The 21,608-nt window shown below is 42.4% G+C and overlaps 1 protein-coding gene across 22 annotated transcripts in view; it reads left to right on the top strand.

Annotated features, from left to right (window-relative positions):
• Window positions 1-21,608, top strand: part of RAD51B (RAD51 paralog B) — a 575,587-nt gene that overhangs the window by 373,037 nt on the left and 180,942 nt on the right. For 2 of the 22 annotated variants that reach the window (XM_084848172.1, XM_084848119.1), the window contains one exon: window positions 6,605-6,668. The exons of 19 other annotated variants lie outside the window; for them this stretch is intronic. In XM_084848172.1, the coding sequence (XP_084704298.1) occupies window positions 6,605-6,668 (64 nt within the window). Of the gene's footprint in view, window positions 1-6,604; window positions 6,669-13,319; window positions 21,147-21,608 lie in introns of those variants that run through there. One more of the 22 variants, XM_084848209.1, reaches the window with a different exon arrangement.

Genomic DNA, 21,608 nt, shown 5'->3' with positions numbered 1-21,608 from the left:
CCTTTGGGAGAGAGGTGGCTTTAAAGAACCTGTGCAAGGCTGCAATGTGGTCTCCCCCATTGACCTTTGTGAAGCATTATAAATTGGACATGCATGCATGATTGGACTGCACATTTGGAAGAGCAGTGCTATCATCTGTGTTGCAATAGGACACCTACTCACCTACAGTAAGTTGGCTTGTCAATTGCCCATATGTGTGATGTGCAGAGACCACAAAGAAGAAAGGCAGGTTGCTTACCCGTAACTTTAGTTCTTCTAATGACCATCTGTGCATTCTCACAACCTACCTACCATCCCCACTTCGGTGTTGATATCCATTCGATGTTGAAACGAAGGGATCCTCAGATCCAAGACTATTTTTTGCAGTCTCAAGGAACTGAGGATATAGGCAGGAACCTGCTCGGACATGCGCAGTGGGACGGTGGGGGAGGGTTCCCACCAAAAACATTCCTCAGCTATAGAAGTTTCCCAAATAGAGGCTCCACGCAGGTGCAGAGCCCATATGTATGAATGCCCAGATGACCACTCAAAGAACTACTATTACAGGTAAGCAACCTTCCTATATCCACTAATAATAATCTCATGTTCATTTTAAATAATGAGGTTATTTATGTTCGTTATATTTTAAAAATGGATTTCTCTAGCAAATTGATCTGGATTTACAAGGCTGTTCTTATAATCCTAGAAGACACATGAAATATGGCATTATTTACAGTCAGGCACTTGAGTCCAACAACTGCAGTTGTAAGAGGCAAAGGAGTGAACCCTCCAGACACTTTGAAATCAATTCTATAGCTGAAGGACTGCTTGCTGCACACAAGACAAAAACAGATGAAGAAAAAAGTTTGAGAATGATCTAGAATAGCATTATTAAGTAAAACACAAGCAGGAAGTACAAGTTTCCTTTTGTCATAGATTTTCTTCCAGCTGTCTGTTCTTCCCACAGCTAAATTAGAGATACAAATAAACCTTCCGCCAACTGCCTACTGTCCCCTCTCTAATTACTTAAGCAAGTACTCATTCAGGCAGAAAGGAAAATCTGCTGTGATGTTGACTATACATATTACCTTTTTGGTAATCTGGAGTTTTGTAGTCAAATAACTAGTTTAGTTAAATAAATAATCAAGAAAATACTGAATTGCCTCTAAATGTCCTCAAAAGATTTGAGGGTAGTGGTGTGGGGTCCTAATTTTATGCACATGTATATCATACATCAACATATGCCATACCTCCCACATTTCACAGATTAAAAATAGGGACAGTTTTGTCACACCCCTATTCTCATGCCAATGATCACTGCCTGGGCCTAAGCACAGTACTCCACTTTGCAGGAAGTTCTTTTCCACCTGCCATATACTGTATTAATGTACTTTGCAATAGCTTGTTCTGCACTGGTTTCAGAAGTAGAATGTTGGAGTAAGGTGACCAAAGCTGCTTATTTAAAAAACTTAATAAAATGTTTAATTTCAGAGTGGATCTGCTTGTACTTTCTATAGAACAGCCAAAATGCTAACACAGATTCAGCATCATTTACCGTCCTGATGGACAGTTGATGGTGTGTGAGTGAAAAGGAAGTACTGCAGTGGCATTTTATGTCCTTGATCATGCATGTATTAAAGTCAAGATTCATCTACTCTCCACTTGGGTCCAAACGACATGTAATGGCAGATCAGAGTGTTCAAATGTCTCTCCGCTCAGATCACATATAAAGCGATGAGTGTGTGTATGTGTGTGTGTGTGTGTGTGTGTGTGTGATATAAAGTGCAAAATGGCTGCATGGGTGATGTGTGCTAGACCCTCTCTACCTCGCTGTTCTTGCTTGCACACTCCATCCCCAAAGCTCTTCCCACAACCCTTGGCTGAGCTCCAATACTAGAATTAAGCGTGGCTGGGAGAAGATTACCTGGGGAGGCATTGTGCAGGGAAAGAGAATGGAAGGATTCAGTTTCCTGGTCTGGAACCATCATACTTCAGTTTTCTATTTGTGTTGCTTATTAGTGGAATTTTTAATTAAAGCAAGACAAAATTATGACAAAATCTATGTTTACAAGGAATGAAGGGGTGACTTAAACTAAGTCATGTAATAAAGCAGTGTTATATTTAAATCTCAAGGTGACTTTTAAATTCAGGAAACTCAGAGTTAAATTTAAAATAATTCTACATGCATAATCCCTTTTCTAGGTGTCCTTTCTTCTCTCTCCCTCTCCTTGCTCTTCTGCCCTCTCTGTTTTCTTGCTGACAGCTCCTAGTGTGCATCCCTTGCCATCTCTCTTGCCCTCTGTAGCTGCTCTTCCATTTTGGGTCCATCTTGCATCCCTGATGTTTCGTCTTGCTCCCTCCCCCATCCCTAGCCCTGCTTATTGTTTTTGTGATTTTCAGAAGAAGGTCAGAAGAACCTGGAGCCAGTCCTTTGAGCTTCAGTAAACATTTTTCGTGGCTGGCTTTGGCCCGTTCAGTCCTATCATTTGTATATGTTTTAATTTTTGTAAGCCACCTTGTGTCCCAGTACTGGGGGAAAGCTGAGGTATTAATAATAATAATAATAATAATATCATCACCATGCAGGGAGTTAGACTTGATGAAACCTTTCAGCCCTATGATTTAATGAGGATCATGCTGAAGGAACTGTCCCAAGGAAGCTTGACCTCTTATTTCAAACAGAGACCCCTAGGTTGTGCACTGAAACTGCTTGTAAGGTGGCTAATAGTGCTGACAGTGTTGGGTTGTTTTTAACCTGAATCACAAGTTCCTTTACATAAACTATCATACAATCATCAAGTGTTCTTATTACTGCCAACTAATGCTGATCCAAAATGTGGAAATGAGTTTCATGAAAGCTTTCACCACCACTTCATGATGTGGGCCCCTTTATGGTGGTTTTTGCACCCCTTTTTGGCCTTGGGGGAAGGAGGGAATGCGACCCCATTTGCTGAAGCAATTGGGGCATATCCAAGTGTCCATCTGGACATGTATCCCTACTCATACATTACCCCAACTAATCATGTGTAAACTGCTGGCAGTTAGAGCTGGATCAGAGTGAAAGTCCTGCTGTGCAAGTACTGCTGTGCAACAAAACAAAACAGGGAGTGTTGGCCCAGTTGCCAGGACAATGGGGATGTATTGGGGGCGGTTTTAGTCCTTATATGGACAATAAGGATGCTCGGCTGGTCAGCAAATGGAGAGTAGATTACCAATAGTGGCACCTCCCTTTTGCTTCAATATATAATGCACAATATGCAATACTTTTTAAAACTGAAGAGAAGAGAGGTCTTCTACATGAAACAAGTTCATCTGGATGAAAATCACCTGCAGTGTATTTATGGCTTGAGCTTAAGATAAAGCATTTAAGAAACACAAAACTCTGAGCTGAACTGGACTGATCCGGCCTCAGTCTCCTAGTAGGGGCTATAGGGGAGAAGATCTTCATGTGATTTTAATTAATTTTGATTCTTTTCCTGCAAGTAATTTACTCAACACAAAGAATGGGTAGTGCTGTGAAGGGCAGCTTTAGAGAGGATTGGCTGCCACTGATAAACAACTGGATTTCTGCTCTGAAGTGTTTGGCGTATATAATTAAATAGGGTTGGTTAAGTGGTTGCTTAAGAGCAGAGAATTTCAATTGCACATTAAAACCTTTTCATTAACAATCATACAAAAACTCTTTCAGATACACTATTTGAAATTCTCCACTCATTTGTTTTCTGGGAAAAGTAAGCAAACTGTAATACCTTCTTTTGTAGTTGAAAATCATATTATCCAAATGAGGTGAATTTTCTAACCTGAAGGCATTTTTACTGGTGTGGTAAACTTTGTCCTTGCACAGAAAGTTCTGTCACCCTGGCAGAGGTGTAGCAGAGAAAATAGTCTGAACTTTTTATTATTTAAAATATTATTAAATTTCTAATAAAGCAGTTATGTAATAAAGTAATATGTGTATTATTACTTATAGTTGGCTTACCTCTGCATCCTGATTTCTGTGTATCTGTGTCACAGTTGGAAGAAGTGCAACAGAAGGAGAGAAGGAAGAAGATAGGGCAGTGATGGGACATAGGAAAGATGACAAGAGGCATAACAGTCCAGAAAAGGTGTCAGATGCATGCATAACTTATGTAGAATTACCTTCACGGGGATCTCTACTGGTCTTTACATTGCCAAACACTTAATTCATTTGTAAACCATGGTGCGGTAGCATCAAAATGCGTGTGCCTGCTCTGGTGCTGTTGGCTACATATAAGCCATGAGATGTGGTCTCCATGCTTTCCTCCCAGTATCTCACACTGGACAGTGAGTCTGGAGACTCACTCCAGCACAGCAGTAGGATAAATCATACCTTCATATCCTTTTTCCATATCAAATCACTTTGTTTCAGCTGTAACCAACCCAGTGTTGGGTCAGACCTCATTTTAAACAGGTTGACTGTACCAGTTACCACCATGCAGACTTGTGCTCAGGTCAGTGCTTGTCCAGTGGGCCGTTAATAAGTTGCATCTGTCTTTTCCATACTTGAGGATCTAGCTTGCCAAACAACTGGGTTATTTCTAGCTTGAAGTCAATTAGCCCTTCTGTTTTGTATCTTATAGCACTTCCCAAGACACAGCTGTTACAATAATCCAACAGTACACAGTGCTGGGTGATTTGCTTTTTTGGAGGGACTTTTTAAAAAAACTTTATTTCCTAACAGCAATCTGTGTTTACAAGAGCAGTCCTTATGCACTGTACAAAGATACAATGAGGCCCATAAAGCCTAACATTATTTAACTACCATTCTCAGAGAAATGGGGTGGGGGTAGGGGCAGGTTTCTGAGTGCACTTGGCCCTTTTTTCTGGTTTCTTGATCCTGAATAACGGAGCTGAACACTAGAAATCTAGAAGATTATGACTGGTCATCAGTCATCCATTAACTGAACTTCTTCAGTCTCCTTCAGATCATACAGATAAACTTTCTGTTCTTAGTTGGGCTGGAAGTACCTTGAAATAAATCTTAATTACAATGGAGTGTGCTCTAAACTTATTCAGAGAATGGTTTGCCTTTTGTACTGGTTTTTAATACATCATTAAAAACAACTTTCAATAGGAAATAGTACCTTGCCCCAAAGAAAAAATATTAGGTAAGGGAGGCAGTCTACTAAAGGAGATGTTAAAGTTGGCAGAGCAGCTTTTAAACTGAACCCTGAGGGAAGCCAACAGGAGCTGGGAAGCATCCGATTCAGGTTGAATCATCCCTATGGGATGAAGATGAAAATGTTTCCAATTGCCCAAACGTAGAAGGGGAGGAAATAGGCCACAAGCATATGGTGAAACGTTATAGCCAAAGAGGCCTAAGTGCACATCTAAGAAGATGCACATGCCAGAGACATCTAAGGAGGGATGCCTTGTATAGGTGTTTCTATGCAAATGCTAGAAGCCTCTGAGCCAAAATGGGAGAGTTGGAGTGCCTGGTTTTAAAAGAGAACCTAGATATAATGGGCATTATGGAAAGCTGATAGAATGGAGAGAACCAATGGGATGTAATCATCTCTGGATATAAACTTTATAGGAAGGACAGGGAAGGGTATACTGGAGGAAGTGTTGCTCTGTATGGCGAAGAGAACATAATATCGAGCAGACTAGAAACCTAAAAGGGGTAGATTCTTCCACAGAAGCATTGTGGATGACAATACTAGGCTTCAAAACTAATTTAGTACTAGAAACATGCTATTGTCTCCCAGACCAGAATGCTCAGGGTGATCTTGAGATGGAAAACAAAATTAAGGAGGCCCCCAAACGAGGAAGTGTTGTAATAATGGGTGACTTCAGTTACCCCCACATTTACTGGATAACTGCATGTTCCAGTCACAACAAAGAGGTTAAATGTCTCAATGCCCTAAATGACTATGCCCTAGAACAGCTGGTCATGGAACCGATTAGAGGGTAGGCAACCCTGGATTTAATCCTAAGTAGTGTCTCCCAGGACCTAGTACAAGATGTGAATGTAACTGAACCAATTGCAAACAGTGACCACAGTGCTCTCAGATTATTTATATATATTTCAATGGAAAATATATATTTAAGTGGAGAATTGCCAAGGAAGTCCAACACAGTCACATTTGACTTCAAAAGAGGAAACTTCTCTAAAATGAGAGAACTGATAAAAAGGAAGTTGAAAGGGGGAGACAAGGGGGTTAAATCCCTTTAAAATGCTTGGCGGTTACTCAAAACCACAATAACAGGATATCAGATAGAATGTATACCACAGGTTAGGAAAGGTAACACCAAGTCGAAGAGGTCATCTGCATAATGAGCAGTATCAAGGAAGCTATTAGAGAAAAGAAGCCTTCCTTCAGAAAATGGAAGTCTTGCCCAAATGAGGAAAACAGAAGCGTGCACATGCTTGCACAAAGGAGATGTAAGCAGACGATAAGAGATGCAAAAAAGCATTTTGAGGAGCATATCGCTAACAACTTCAGGGCCAACAGTAAAGAATTCTTTAAATATATCAGAAGCAAGAAACCAGCTAGGGAGGCAGTTGGACCTTTGGATGATAATGAAGTTAAAGGAGTACTGAAGGAGGATTAGGAGATTGCAGAGAAGCTGAATGAATTATTTTCATTTGTCTTCACTGCAGAAGATACAGGGCGGATACCGGTACCGGAACAGATGTTTTCAGGAAGAGAGTCTGAGGAACTGAGGTAAGTAGTAGTGACAAAAGATGAAATCGACAAACTGAAAGATAATAAATCACCAAGCCCAGATGGAATTCATCCTAGAGTTCTTAAAGAACTCAAATATGAAATTGCTGATCTTCTAACAAAAATATGTAACATGTCCTTAAGATCAACCTCTGAATGGAGAATGGCCAATTTGACACCAGTTTTTAATTTTAAGGGGGATCGGGGAAATTACAGGTCAGTTAGCTTAACATCTGTTCTGGGTAAATTGGTTGAAAGCATTATTAAAGATAAAATTAGTACGCGTATAGAAGGACAAGCTCTGCTGAGTAAGAATCAACATGGCTTCCACAACGGTTAGTCCTGTCTCACTGACCTTTTAGAGTTCTTTGAGAGTGTCAATAAACATGTGGACAGGGGTGATCTGGTAGTCGTTGTTTACTTGGACTTCGACAAAGTCCCTCATCAAAGACTCCTGAGCAAACTTGTCAGTTATGGAATAAGAGGAGAGGTTGTTTTATGGATCAATAACTGGTTAAAGAAATGAAAGCAGAGAGTAGGAATAAATGGTAATTTCTCCCAATCGAGGGATGTAAATAGTGGGGTCCCATAGGGATCTGTGTTGGGACCAATGCTTTTCAAATTATTCATAAATGATCTGGAATTAGGAGTGAGTGGTGAAGTGCCAAGTTTGCTGATGACACCAAATTATTTAGGATGGTTAAAACAAAAAGGGAATGTGAGGAGCTCCAAAAGGATCTCTCCAAACTGGGAGAATGAGCGTCCAAATGGCAAATGCAGTTCAATGTAAGCAAGTGTAAAGTGATGCACGTTGGGGCAAGAAATCCCAACTTCAAGTATAAGCTGATGGGATCTGAGCTAGCAGTGACTGACCAAGAAAGAGATCATGAGGTTGTGATGGACAGCTCGATGGAAATGTCAGCACAGTGTGCAGCTGCTGTGATTTGGAAGTAATACTAAGCTTTTTCTTTCTGGTGAGTTCCTGGCTACAAAAGTTGCTTCTTCTCATGGGAGGAGGAAAGCAGAAGTGATCTGGCAAGATGCACCAGCATGCTTGCTCGTGAATGATAAGCTAGGGTTCTCTGGAATTCTAGCTCATCATTTTGTGCCTTTGATTTTGAATTTAGTTTTTATCCTGCTCATGCCTCCTATGCACTTTATCTTCAGATCAATATCTCTTCAAGCAGTGAAGTACAAAAGTATACAATGAAGACTAAAACTTAGCTCCTTCCATCCAGAGTGCTGAAATTGCTACATGTTCACATTAAAAAGTTGCTTAGTTTGTTGTTGTTGTTCAGTCGTGTCCGACTCTTCGTGACCCCATGGACCATAGCACGCCAGGCCTTCCTGTCCTGCGCTCTCTCCCGGAGTGTGCTCAAGTTCATATTCATTGCATCGGTGATGCTAGCTAGCCATCTCATCCTCTGCCGTCCCCTTCTCCTTTTGCCTTCAGTCTTTCCCAGCATCAGGGTCTTTTCCAGAGAGTTTTCTCTTCGAGAGTTTTTTATTTTCCCAGTCATTTTAGCATTGTAGCTTTCTAAATTTTTATCTTTGCTGTTTTAAATCTGTATTTTAAACTGTTGCACTGCAGCTAGGTTTTATTGTGGTTGTATTGTTATATTGTGGTTTTAATGTTCTATATATTTTAAATTGTTTTATTGTGTGTTGTTTGGTTTTAATTTTTGTGAACCGCCCAGAGAGCTTCGGCTATTGGGCGGTATAGAAATGAAATAAATAAATAAATTCGCATTAGGTGGCCAAACTATTTGAGCTTCACCTTCAGCATCTGTCCTTCCAATGAGCACTCAGGGTTGATTTCCTTTAGGATTGACTGATTTGACCTCCTTGCAGTCCAGGGGACTCGTAAGAGTCTTCTCCAGCACCACAGTTCGAAAGCATCAATTCTTCGGCGCTCAGCCTTCCTTATAGTCCAGCTCTCACAGCCATACATTACTACTGGGAAAACCATAGCTTTGATTAGACGGACCTTTGTCGGCAAGGTGATGTCTCTGCTTCTTACTATGCTGTCTAGGTTTGCCATAGCTTTCCTCCCAAGGAGCAAGCGTCTTTTAATTTCATGGCTACAGTCACCATCTGTGGTGATCTTGGAACCCAGGAAAGTAAAATCTGTCACTGCCTCCATTTCTTCCCCTTCTATATACCAGGAAGTGATGGGGCCAGATGCCATGATCTTCGTTTGTTTAATGTTGAGTTTCAAACCAGCTTTTGCACTCTCCTCTTTCACCCTCAACAAGAGGCTCTTTAGATCCTCTTCTCTTTCTGCCATTAGGGTGGTATCGTCTGCATATCGGAGGTTGTTGATAGTTCGCCCGGCAATCTTAATTCCGACCTGTGATTCATCCAACCCGGCGTTTCTGATGATGTACTCTGCATATACGTTAAATAGGCAGGGTGACAATATGCAGCCTTGTCGTACTCCTTTCCCAATTTTGAACCAATCGGTTGTTCCATGTCTGGTTCTTACTGTTGCTTCTTGACCCTCATACAGGTTTCTCAGGAGACAGGTAAGGTGGTCTGGTACTTCCATCTCTTTAAGAATTTGCCACAGTTTGTTGTGATCCACACAATCAAAGGCTTTAGCGTAGTCAATGAAACAGAAATAGACGTTTTTCTAGAATTCTCTTGCTTTCTCCATGATCCAGCGAAAGTTGGCCATTTGATCTCTAGTTCCTCTGCCTCTTCGAAACCCCGCTTGTACTTCCGGTAGTTCTCAGTTCGCATACTGCTGAAGCCTAGCTTGTAGGATTTTGAGCATCACCTTGCTGGCATGTGAAATGAGCGCAATTGTGCGGTAGTTTGAGCACTCTTTGGTGTTGCCCTTCTTTGGAATTGGAATGTAAACTGACCTTTTCCAGTCTTGTGGCCATTGTTGAGTGTTCCAGATTTGTTGGCATATTGAATGCAGCACTTTAACAGCATCATCTTTTAGGATTTTAAATAGCTCAGCTGGAATACTTTCATCGCCACTAGCTTTGTTGTTACTAATGCTTCCTAAGGCCCACTTGACTTCACTCTCTAGGATGTCCGGCTCAAGTTCAGTGACCGCACTATCATGGCTATCAGGGACATTCAGATCTTTCCTGTATAGTTCTTCTGTGTATTCTTGCCACCTCTTCTTAATCTCATCTGCTTCCGTTAGGTCCCTGCCTTCTTTGTCCTTTATCATGCCCATCTTTGCACAAAACGTTCCCTTGAGATCTCCAATTTTCTTGAAGAGATCTCTAGTCTTTCCTATTCTGTTGTTTTCCTCAATTTCTTTGCATTGTTCATTTAAGAAGGCCTTCTTGTCTCTCCTTGCTATTCTCTGGAACTCTGCATTCACTTGGATATATCTTCCCCTTTCTCCCTTGCTTTTCGCTTCCCTTCTTTCGTGAGCTACTTGTAAAGCCTCATCAGACAGCCACTTTGCTTTCTTGCACTTCTTTTTCTTTGGGATGGATTCCGTTGCTGCCTCCTGAACAATGATATGGACCTCCGTCCATAGTTCCTCAGGCACTCTGTCTATCAGGTCTAATCCCTTAAATCTATTCCTCACCTCCACTGTATATTCATCAGGGATATGATTTAGGTCATACCTGAATGGTTTAGTGGTTTTCCCTACGTTCTTCAATTTAAGCTGAAATTTTGCAACAAGAAGCTCATGACCTGAGCCACAGTCAGCTCCAGGTCTTGTTTTTACTGACTGTATAGAGCTTCTCCATCTTTGGCTGCAAAGGACATAATCAATCTGATTTCGATATTGACCATCTGGTGATGTCCATGTGTAGAGTCGCCTCTTGTGCTGTTGGAAAAGAGTGTTTGCTATGATCAGCGTGTTCTCTTGGCAAAACTCTATTAGCTTTTGTCCTGCTTCATTTTGTACACCAAGGCCATGCTTGCCTGTTATCCCGGTGATTTCTTGACTTCCTACTTTAGCATTCCAATCCCCTATGATGAGGAGGACATCTTTTTTTGGTCTTAGTTCTAGGAGGTGTTGTAGGTCTTCATAGAACCGATCAACCTCAGCTTCTTCGGCCTCAGTGGTTGGGGCATAGACTTGAATTACTGTGATGTTAAATGGTTTGCCTTGGATTCATACTGAGATCATTCTATCGTTTTTAAGATTGTACCCCAGTACTGCTTTTCCCACCCTTTTGTTGACTATGAGTGCTACTCCATTTCTTCTAAGGGATTCTTTCCCACAGTAGTAGATATGATGGTCACCTGAATTAAATTCGCCCATGCCTGTCCATTTTAGTTCGCTGATTCCCAAGATGTCGATGTTCAATCTTGCCATCTCATGTTTGATCACCTCCAGCTTAACTTGATTCATTGATCTTACATTCCAGGTTCCTAAACAATATTGTTCTTTACAGCATCGGATTTTCTTTTCACCACCAGACACATCCACAGCTGAGTGTCCTTTCGGCTTTGGCCCAGCCGCTTCACTCTTTCTGGCGCTACTTGGAAATCCCCTCTGCTCTTCCCCAGTAGTATATTGGACACCTTCCAACCTGAGTGGCTCATCTTCCAGCGTCATCTCTTTTAGCCTTGTGATACGTTCCATGGGGTTTTCTTGGCAAGAATACTGGAGTGGGTTGCCATTTCCTTCTCCAGTGGACCACATTTTGTCAGAACTCTCTGCCATGACCTGTCCATCTTGGGTGGCCCTGCACGGCATAGCTTATGGCTTCACTGAGTTACGCAAGCCCCTTTGCCACAACAAGGCAGTGATCCATGAAGGGGATCACTGCCTTGTTTAGTTTAAGGATATTTTAATACTAATTAATTAAACACCTCATAAATACATTTCTCCAGGTGTTGTACAAACCAGTATGAACAATATTGAGGATATGGATATTATGAATCACTCATTAGTTAGTCTTTTACTTCAAAGAAGGCTTTGTAACAGAGCCTTTTCCATTTCAAAGTTAAACATTCCTGTTTGATTTATATGAGGGGATATTTTGTGTACCAGGTATACATGTTAAAATATACTGTGTCTGTGTTTCCCTTTTCTCTACACCAGGGAAGCGCACTCTTCTGGGCTAATGAACTGTTTCTACCTACCAAACAAACATTTGAAATCACTTGCAGTATTGTTGCATGCTAAACGTAACGTGAAATAAATAAACTGACAAAAGTTATATTAGGGAATATTGTCTTTCAACATTTTCCCCAACTGTCCTTTTATTTACTTTTTTCTGGTATTTCTAAGCCTTAAGCATTATGGAAATTGGAGGATGTTTCTGTTTAATTGCCACCAATTATAGAAGGAGGACAGGCTCCTGTGTGTGTTATCTATGTGTTGGGAGTGGGTGGGAGCATTATTTCATTTCCTTTTTACTATACAAAGAGGCACCCTTTGTGGCATGAGAACCAAATGTAGATTTCCATCTCTCCCCCACATTTTTTCATCTCCTGCTATAAGTCATTCTCATCCCCCTCCCCATCACTCCCCTCTTGCTGTTAACAAATGGGCTACATTATTAAGTGAGCTTTTCAGTGCATGCCACCATGCCAACAAGTGTGTGTAGCCATTCTGTCTGCTTTGGAAAGCCCCATATGCAGCCACAACGACAACAATTCCCTTATTGATCCTGTGCTTGTTGGTTAATCCCTCATAAAGTATGAGAATTCAAGCCTCTTCCACATCTGCTTGCATAACTGCAGGGCGAAAGTCAACCCTTGGAAGCAATTGGCATGAAATATGAAAGACTAGCAGTAGGGGAATTGCATGGGGAAAGAGTCTTCAGTTTTTGTGCGGTGGAGGGTCATGAGACTCCTTGAGTTATCCGTCCCTTCCACCTCTCATCCTTTTTCATCCTTGTTCAGGTCAGGGGGATCAGGTTTATGTTAACAAACCATGAAGCTTATCAAATAAATGCAGCAGCAGCAGGTGTTTGAATCTGGCCGTCTCCACAGACCAGGCCAAACAAGGTTGACATTGTGGCTAAGGCTAAGGTAATGCAGTAATTACTTCTTTCTGGGTAGGGAGCCCCCAAGAGATTTCTGGGAATGAGTTAGAAAAACAAACATTGCCAAGAGCAGGATTTAAAAAAGGGGGGGGGGGAACAGTAGTCTTCCCTGTGCCAGAGTGTGAAGACAAGCATTTCCACTGCAGTATCCAGAACAGTACTCAGTTTCTCTTGAACATGTCTCATATTACAGAGGAAAGAGATTGTGAGAGAAAAGCAGTGTGTTTGTGTCTGGGTGTTCACATCTGCAGGGGCAGCTTATTTTGGCTCTGGCCAGCATGTGGGAAGGCAGCTGTTTATTTAAGACACTAATAAGTGCCAGAAGGAAAAAAAAGTGTGGGGGGGCTGAGAATGGGGTGGAGGGGCTGTTGATGCAGAGTTTCAGGATTTCTAATTATATCATGTGCTTCAGTTTAACAGTTATGAACTGTATGGTATTCTCCTCGAGGTGTTGCTTTATTGGTAGTTGACGGTGTAACAATTTCTATTTATTGTGTATCTCTGGCATATGTGTAGTTACTGTGTTATTAATATGTGGAAAAGAGAGGTTGATGTTGAGCACTACAGTCGGTGGGGGCCCTTGAACAAGATGCCCTCATAGGTTCCTTCTTTGAGTGGGCCCACTTGTCCTCACCACCGTCATTACTGCACATTTGCTTACTATTTCCCTCAGGGCCCAATCCACACGATCACCCAGAGGGAGGATGCAAGGCATGTGAAGGATTCTCTTCCACTTCCTCTTGTCACTGCTTTTATGCTCAGAGAGGGCAGATGAATAGACAGAACAGAATGGAGGCTCTGGGGCTTGGCAGTCGGCCTTCTGCAACAGTATCAGCCTCAGCAGATTCCTGATTGTGCTGACCCCTGATTCTGGGCCTGTCTACAATTGACAGCCCAACATTTGTGGAAGAATATCTCATTTTACCTATTGGCACTATCCCAGGTGATACATATATTTGTTATGATTGTGAACCACCTGGAAAGGCAGGATATAAATATTTTAAATAAATAGATTTGATTGTGCCCTTGTGCTGTTCCTTATTTGTTCTCTTGTTGCCTTTATCCATCTCCCTTGTTACAAAGGATGATTTGCATGCCCAGGTGAGCCAGTCTTCCACCTGGTTCACTGCAGTTCTCTCCCCCCTGCCGCCCCATTCTTGCTTGCTTTGCAGGAATGTCCATGTATACACAACAGATCAGTAGTACAAGCTGAGCTAATTGTTTAATGCCTGTGATTGCGCCATTCTTCCAGAATTCTGCAGATTCTAAATTTTCACAGGGGTTTGCTTCATACATCCTGAAAAGCTATATAGCTAGAGCATTTTCAAACCTGTCTTAACAGCCAGGTTATTGCAAATTTGATCTTATCGTACAATGAAATGTAATAAGCTTCCAAATTTGAGTTTAGGAGCTTCCTTAACTAAGTTTAGAGTTAGATATAATACAAAATCTCCACCTACATTTGGGCAATTTCTCCCCCATCCCATGCCCCGTACCACATTATTCTGGATCATCTAGAAAGTCTTCTTGGGGGTGCAGGGGGGGATAGGGGAACTTTTCTTCTGTAAACTTCCTTAAGCTTACTTAATGTAGGATCCCAGCTCCACTCTTTGTGAAGGCTATTTAGCAGCGGTCCATTACAATTAAAGAGGTTGGAGAGTTAAGTGCTAAGAACATAAGAAGAGCCATGCTAGATCAGATCAAAGGCCTATCATGTTGTCCAGTATTCTGTTACCACAGTGGCCAGACAGGTGCCTACAGGAAGCCCACAAGCAGGACCTGAGTACTCTCCCAATTCTGTATACCTGCACTGATTGTATTGCGAGGCATATTGCCTCTAATCCTGGAAGTAATATATAGCCATCATGACTAGCAGCAATTCATAGCCTTTTGTTGTTGTTTATTCGGTCAGTTGCTTCCGACTCTTCGTGACTTCATGGACCAGCCCACGCCAGAGCTTCCTGTCAGCCATCGCCACCCCCAGCTCCCCCAAGGTCAAGTCTGTCACCTCCAGAATATCATCCATCCATCTTGCCCTTGGTCGACCCCTCTTTCTTTTGCCTTCCACTTTCCCTAGCATCAGCATCTTCTCCAGGGTATCCTGTCTTCTCATGATGTGGCCAAAGTACTTCAATTTTGCCTTACCTTCCATGAATTTGAATAGTCCTCTTTTGTGGAAGTGAATTCCATAGTGTAACAATGCACTGTGTGAAGAAGTACTTCCTTTTGTTTGTACTGAATCTCATTGGATGATAAACTCAAGTTCTAATATTATGAGAGAGGGAGAAAAACATCTCCCTGTCCACTTTCTCCATACCATGCATAATTTTATACACCTCTAACATGCCCTCCCTTTTTCTAAGCTAAAAAGCCCCAAGGTTTGTAACCTTTCCTCATAGGGGAGATGCTACAGCCCCTTGATCATTTTGGTTACTTTTTTCTGCATACTGATGATACAAGTTGTGTATATATGAAATGAAACAAAGATGAATGCAAATCATTCATCTTAGTTGATGAATGATCAACTCACAATCACAGTCAAGGTGAAGATAAACACTGAGCAGTTTATCGGCTGAAAAGTATCTATAAATCTTAGTACTCTATTGGAGAAGAGTCCAAGATGCATTGTTCGTCATGCTGCTTGTAAACTGGATCTGACAAACATTGGTCCTAATGATGGAGAAAAGGATTTTGGATATTTTGGTATGGGATTCTAGTACTGAATGATCAGTCAGAGAACCTTCTCTGTGTTCCCATGTGCACACAGTCCCAAAATAAAAGGGAAACATAATAACGTATTGCACAAAGCAAGAACCCAAACAATGGGAGTAAAATTCAAAAGTGCTGTGTATATGAGCAATGCTTTTCTCTTCAGAAGTGAAGTCCCCAAAGATACAATATTAAAGTAATGTGATATTTTTAATTAGAACTGTTACAATTATCTAATATCATCACTTTGGTTAAAAAATAATTTAACCTTTATTGTTTGCTCCATCTTAGGTAAAGGGATCAAATGATGCACATAATTAAATTAATTCTCGCTTTGAAACTCTGTAATGTTGTCTACATTAATCTGTGAACCAAGAGCAACCATCTTGTTTAAAATACCTGTATTAAGAGAACAATTGCTTTCCTATTAATCCTGAACAGCTGTTTTTGCAGACTATGTCCCAGAACATACTGTGAACAGCTGGTAAAGTCTGCACTTCATCCCAGGTGGTGTCCTTGATTAAGTCTGTACTTCTGGGTTTTGTCATGGGAAAGTCAGTACCACATTACACAGCTTCAAACTTCCCTGCAAAGTCTGGACAGACAGTGTGAAGGACATGGTTCCCCACCCTTCGAACATTGTGCAGCTGCCCCTACTCACAATAAATTTACTTGGTGTAAGTTGCTTCACAGCTGTGGACCTTATGTTAGTAACTGCAGCCATTCAAGCTTATGCATGTTTGCCCAAATTGCTCTGTTTTTTTCAACTACTTACGAAACTGCTGCTGTTTATAGGATGCAGCCAAGGGGACTGTGGCCTAGGTTCCTGTCTGGTATTGCTGTGGGTGGAAGTGGCCACGTCATCTTGGGATTCATCACTCTGAGGCAAGGGAAAGCTGAGCATATTCAGATATGCACCTTGGACTTTAGGAAAGCTGATTTCAACACGTTTAAAGAAATATTGGATGGTATCCCATGGACAGAAATATGCAAGCAGTTCAAGATGGATGGGAGTTTCTTAAAGTGAGATGTTGAAAGCACAATCACAAACTACTCCAATGAGCAGGAAAGGGAGGCATGTAAAGAAACTGGGGTCGCTGCAGACTTTCTGATGAGCTTTAGAAGGGGCGTGTATAAGAAATGGAAGGAGGGGCAAACCACCAATGAGGAGCCAAAGCTTGTAGGGAGAGCTAAAGCTCAGGATGAGCATAGGCTTGTGAGAGATGTTAAAAATAACAAAAAGGGATTTATTTATTTTTTTGTTCCTATGTTTGGAGCAAGAAGAAGAACAAAGAAGCAGTAGGCCCACTGTGTGGAGAAGAGGGGAAAATGTTAGCGAATGACAGAGAGAAGGTGAAACTGCTCAGCTCCTGCTTTGCCTCTAGCTTCTCCTACAAGGGAAACTGCATAACATGACAAAAATAGATCAAAGGTGAAGGGAATGAGTTACAGCCCAAGATAGCTAACGTGGTAGTAGAGGACATTCTAAATGAATTCAAGTCTTCGAGGCCAGACTAATTGCATCCTGTAGTACTAAAGGAATTTACGGATGCAATCTCAGAGCCTCTGTCTATAACTTTTGAAAATTATTGGAGAACATGTGAAGTGCCAAGAGGCTGGACGTGTACAGACGTTGTTCCTATGTTTAGAAAAGGCGGCGGCGGCGGGGGGGGGGGGATCCAGGCAGCTACCCACTAGTCAGCTTAACATGGATACCTGGAAAGGTTCTAGATCAGATCACTAAACAGTCACTCTGTGAGTATTTAGAAAAGAACACTACAGTTACAAAGAGTAGTATCCAATAAGTCACGTAAATTCCATTGCGTTGGTGTAAGGGACCTCTAGTACAATGCCAATAGCATTAGCTGGTGCAACAGGATTGAATACCCATTACACCAGCTAACACTATTGGCACTGCACTAGAGGTCCCTTAAGTTAGCGCAACATATTTTATGTCAGTGCTTATTGGATACTGCCCAAAGAGCTAGCTCATGCTTCTCAAGAATGAATCATGCCGGACTAACTTTATCGGCTCTTTGGATAGAATTACTAGGTCCCCAGGATATTCTGGTAGACAAACAAGGTGGTAGCAATGTGGGCTACACCATGCTAATGTTAAGTGGATTTGTAGCTGGTTGATGGGCCATACCCAAAGAGTGCTCATCAATGGCTTCTTGTCAGACTGGAGAGGAGAAACAAGTGGGGTGCTACTGGTTTCTGTCCTGTGGCCAGTGTTGCTTAACATCTTTATAAATGACTTGGATGAAGAAGTAGAGGGATGGTGATCACATTTGTAAGGTAAAGGTAAAGGTGTCCCCAGCCAGTCGTGTCCAATTCTAGGGGGTGGTGCTCATCTCCATTTCTAAGCCGAAGAGCCAGCGCTGTCTGAAGATGCTTCCGTGGTCAGCATGACTGAACACTGAGGTGCACAGAATGCTGTTACCTTTCCTGCTGAAGCGGTACCTATTTGTAGGTGATATCCAATGGTATGGGGTAGCTAATACCTTAAAAGTCAGAAACAGGGCTCAGGATTATCTTGAGAAGATGGAGAACTAGGTAGGGATGGGGGAGAATTTCTCCCCAAAACTTCAGGGGGCCGAGTGCCAACGCATTGGCCCCCCCGAAATCGGCGGTGAAATTCTCCGCCCCCCCCCGGGATGGGACTTACCTTTCAAGAATGTCCGTCCCAGCGGCGGTTCGTCGGGTCTTCATCAGGGGCGGGGGCGGCAGCCAGTCTTTCGACCGGCTGCTGCCGCCGCCATTACAAGGAAAGTAAAAAAAAACACAAAACCCTGTGATAGGCTACGTAACGATTAACGTAGCCTATCACGGCTAGATCTCCAAAGTCAGCCGTGATAGGCTACGTTAATCGTCACGTAGCCTATCACGGCTGACTTTGGAAATCTAGCCGTGATAGGCTACGTAAATCGTTACGTAGCCTATCACGGGGGTGGGTTTGTTTGTTTTTTTCGCGGCCGGGTAGACGGGGCGCTTCTACCCGGCCTGAATTTCTCCGGCGAGGGATGGGGCGCCTCCCGCCCGGCCTGAATTTCGGCCGGGCGAGGCGGGGCGCCTCCCCCCCCTCGCATGAACTTCAGGGGGAGAAGCGAAGCGCCTCCCCCCCACCGCGAAGCAAGCTTCGAGGACTGGTAAGGGACTTTCGTCCATCCCTAGAACTAGGTCAAAACAAGGGATGTACGAGAATTTTGTTTTTGTTCACAAAACATGCAAGCAGGTCCTGTTCAAAGCCCTGAACACAATCGCAAGTGCGTGTCCACAAAAACGTTTACAAATTGCTGGACATGTACACACATTCGATTTGCGCAACTTTCTCAGTTTGCTTTTCTGCAACTTTCCCCTGTAGACAGAATCAGCCCGCATTATTCTATGAAGGAAAGTTGCGCAAAAGAGGAAATGTGTGCAGATTTGGGGAAAGTTGCATACATTTCATGTTCGTACAGAGCAAGCAGTGAAAGCAAAGGCGAACAGGAATTGAGCGTGAGACGAGCAGCAAGACCATGTTCAGATAATCCTAGCAATCTTGAACATTGCTCATTCATCCATTCCTAGCCAAAACAAACATAATGAATTTTAACATTTAGTTATGCGTTTAGGTAGGAAATATCAGACCAATAAATATACGATGGGTGATACCTGGCCCGACAGCAGTACATGTTAGAAGGGTCTAGGGGTTTTAGTAGACCACAGGCTAAACATGAATCAGCAGTATGATGTGGCAGTTAAAGGGCTAATGCAATTCTAGCTTGCATGATTTCCTGTCCAGATTATGAGTAGTAATGGTACCACTTTATTCTGCTTTGGTCAGATCTCACCTGGAGTAGTTTTCTGGGCACCACAATTTAAGAAAGATATGGACAAACTAGAAAGTGTCCAGAGGAGGGTGACAAAGATGGTGAGGGGCCTGGAGACCAAGTCCCATAAGGAAAGCTTGAAGGAGTTGGGTATGTTCAGTGTGAAGACATGATTAAGAGGTGATTTGACAGCTATCTCCAAATACTTGAAGAGCTGTCTTTTGATGGAGCGAATTTGTAAAAGCCAACATGTTCAAATTACAAGGGACTTTTGACTAACATTAGGAGGAACTTCCAGAGCGTACAAATTGTTCAACAGTGGAACAGACTACTTCGGAAGATGGTGGACTCTCCTTATTAGCACTTGTTAAGCAGAGGCTGGACGGTCATCTATCAGGGATGATACAGCATGGATTTTTGCACTGACAGTGGGATGGACCTATGTGTTACTGGCATAGCGGTTGATGGAGTACATTTGTTTCCTGTTGCTCCAGAATGTACGACCCAAATCAGTGGGTTGAAATTACCAAAAGAAAAAAGAAAATGATTTCAGCTAAACATTAGAAAGAACATGCCCTAATGCTATAAGCTGTTCAAGAGTGGAACAGACCACCTTGGAACATGGTAGACTCTCCTTTGTTAGAGGTTTTTAAGCAGGGATGCTATAGTGGTTTCTTCCATCAGCAAGAAGGGATTGGACTAGATGAGCTTTGAGGTTCCTTCCAGCTCTATGATTCTGCAAAGGCTCTCTTCCATGCCTGAAAAAGCACTTGTTTAATTCAGCAGTTCATCTGGAACGACAAAGAGGTTTTCCACCTGTCAGGTTTCAGAGTATCAGCAGCCTCCCCAAACAGAGATTGAATAGTAATCAGATAAAAACATTTCTCTTCAGGTCCAATGCACTAGGTTAATAATGCAAGTGTTTAGAGACAGTAAAGAATGCAACATATTTAGATTGTCAGTCCTATACTTGAAATTATGCAATTTGTTTATTTTGAAGATAAATGGTTTGATTTTTTGGTCAGATTGCACCTCAAGTTAGTGAAGTTCTCAGATGTAAGCATATTACTTAGTTGTTGTTGTTGTTCTTCAGTCGTTCAGTCGTGTCCGACTCTTCGTGACCCATGGACCATAGCACGCCAGGTTTCCTGTCCTGCGCTCTCTCCCGGAGTGTGCTCAAGTTCATATTCATTGCATTGGTGATGCTATCTAGCCATCTCATCTTCTGCCGTCCCCTTCTCCTTTTGCCTTCAGTCTTTCCCAGCATCAGGGTCTTTTCCAGAGAGTTTTCTCTTCGCATTAGGTGGCCAAAATATTTGAGCTTCAGCTTCAGTATCTATCCTTCCAATGAGCAGTCAGGGTTAATTTCCTTTAGGATGGACTGTTTTGAACTCCTTGCAGTCCAGGGGACTCGTAAGAGTCTTCTCCAGCACCACAGTTCAAAAGCATCAATTCTCCGGCGCTCAGCCTTCCTTATAGTCCAGCTCTCACAGCCATACATTACTACTGGGAAAACCATAGCTTTGATTAGACGGACCTTTGTCGGCAAGGTGATGTCTCTGCTTCTTACTATGCTGTCTAGGTTTGTCATAGCTTTCCTCCCAAGGAGCAAGCGTCTTTTAATTTCATGGCTTCAGTCACCATCTGCGGTGATCTTGGAACCCAAGAAAATAAAATCTGTCACTGCTTCCATTTCTTCCCCTTCTATATGCCAGGAAGTGATGGGGCCAGATGCCATGATCTTCGTTTGTTTAATGTTGAGTTTCAAACCAGCTTTTGCACTCTCCTCTTTCACCCTCAACAAGAGGCTCTTGAGATCCTCTTCGCTTTCTGCCATTAGGGTGGTATCGTCTGCATATCGGAGGTTGTTGATAGTTCGCCCGGCAATCTTAATTCCGACCTGTGATTCATCCAACCCGGCGTTTCTGATGATGTACTCTGCATATACGTTAAATAGGCAGGGTGACAATATGCAGCCTTGTCATACTCCTTTCCCAATTTTGAACCAATCGGTTGTTCCATGTCTGGTTCTTACTGTTGCTTCTTGACCCTCATACAGGTTTCTCAGGAGACAGGTAAGGTGGTCTGGTACTTCCATCTCTTTAAGAATTTGCCACAGTTTGTTGTGATCCACACAATCAAAGGCTTTAGCGTAGTCAATGAAGCAGAAATAGACGTTTTTCTAGAATTCTCTTGCTTTCTCCATGATCCAGCGAATGTTGGTAATTTGATCTCTAGTTCCTCTGCCTCTTCGAAACCCCGCTTGTACTTCTGGTAGTTCTCGGTTTGCATACTGCTGAAGCCTAGCTTGTAGGATTTTGAGCATCACCTTGCTGGCATGTGAAATGAGCGCAATTGTGCGGTAGTTTGAACACTCTTTGGCATTGCCCTTCTTTGGAATTGGAATGTAAACTGACCTTTTCCAGTCTTGTGGCCATTGT

The sequence above is a fragment of the Heloderma suspectum genome, chromosome 1, assembly GCF_057233095.1.
Source record: "Heloderma suspectum isolate Gila_16-S chromosome 1, 16-S_ref, whole genome shotgun sequence".
NCBI classification, from domain to species: Eukaryota; Metazoa; Chordata; class Lepidosauria; order Squamata; family Helodermatidae; genus Heloderma; species Heloderma suspectum.
Note: the sequence above shows the minus strand (reverse complement) of the source record. Positions and strands in the feature narration are given on the sequence as shown.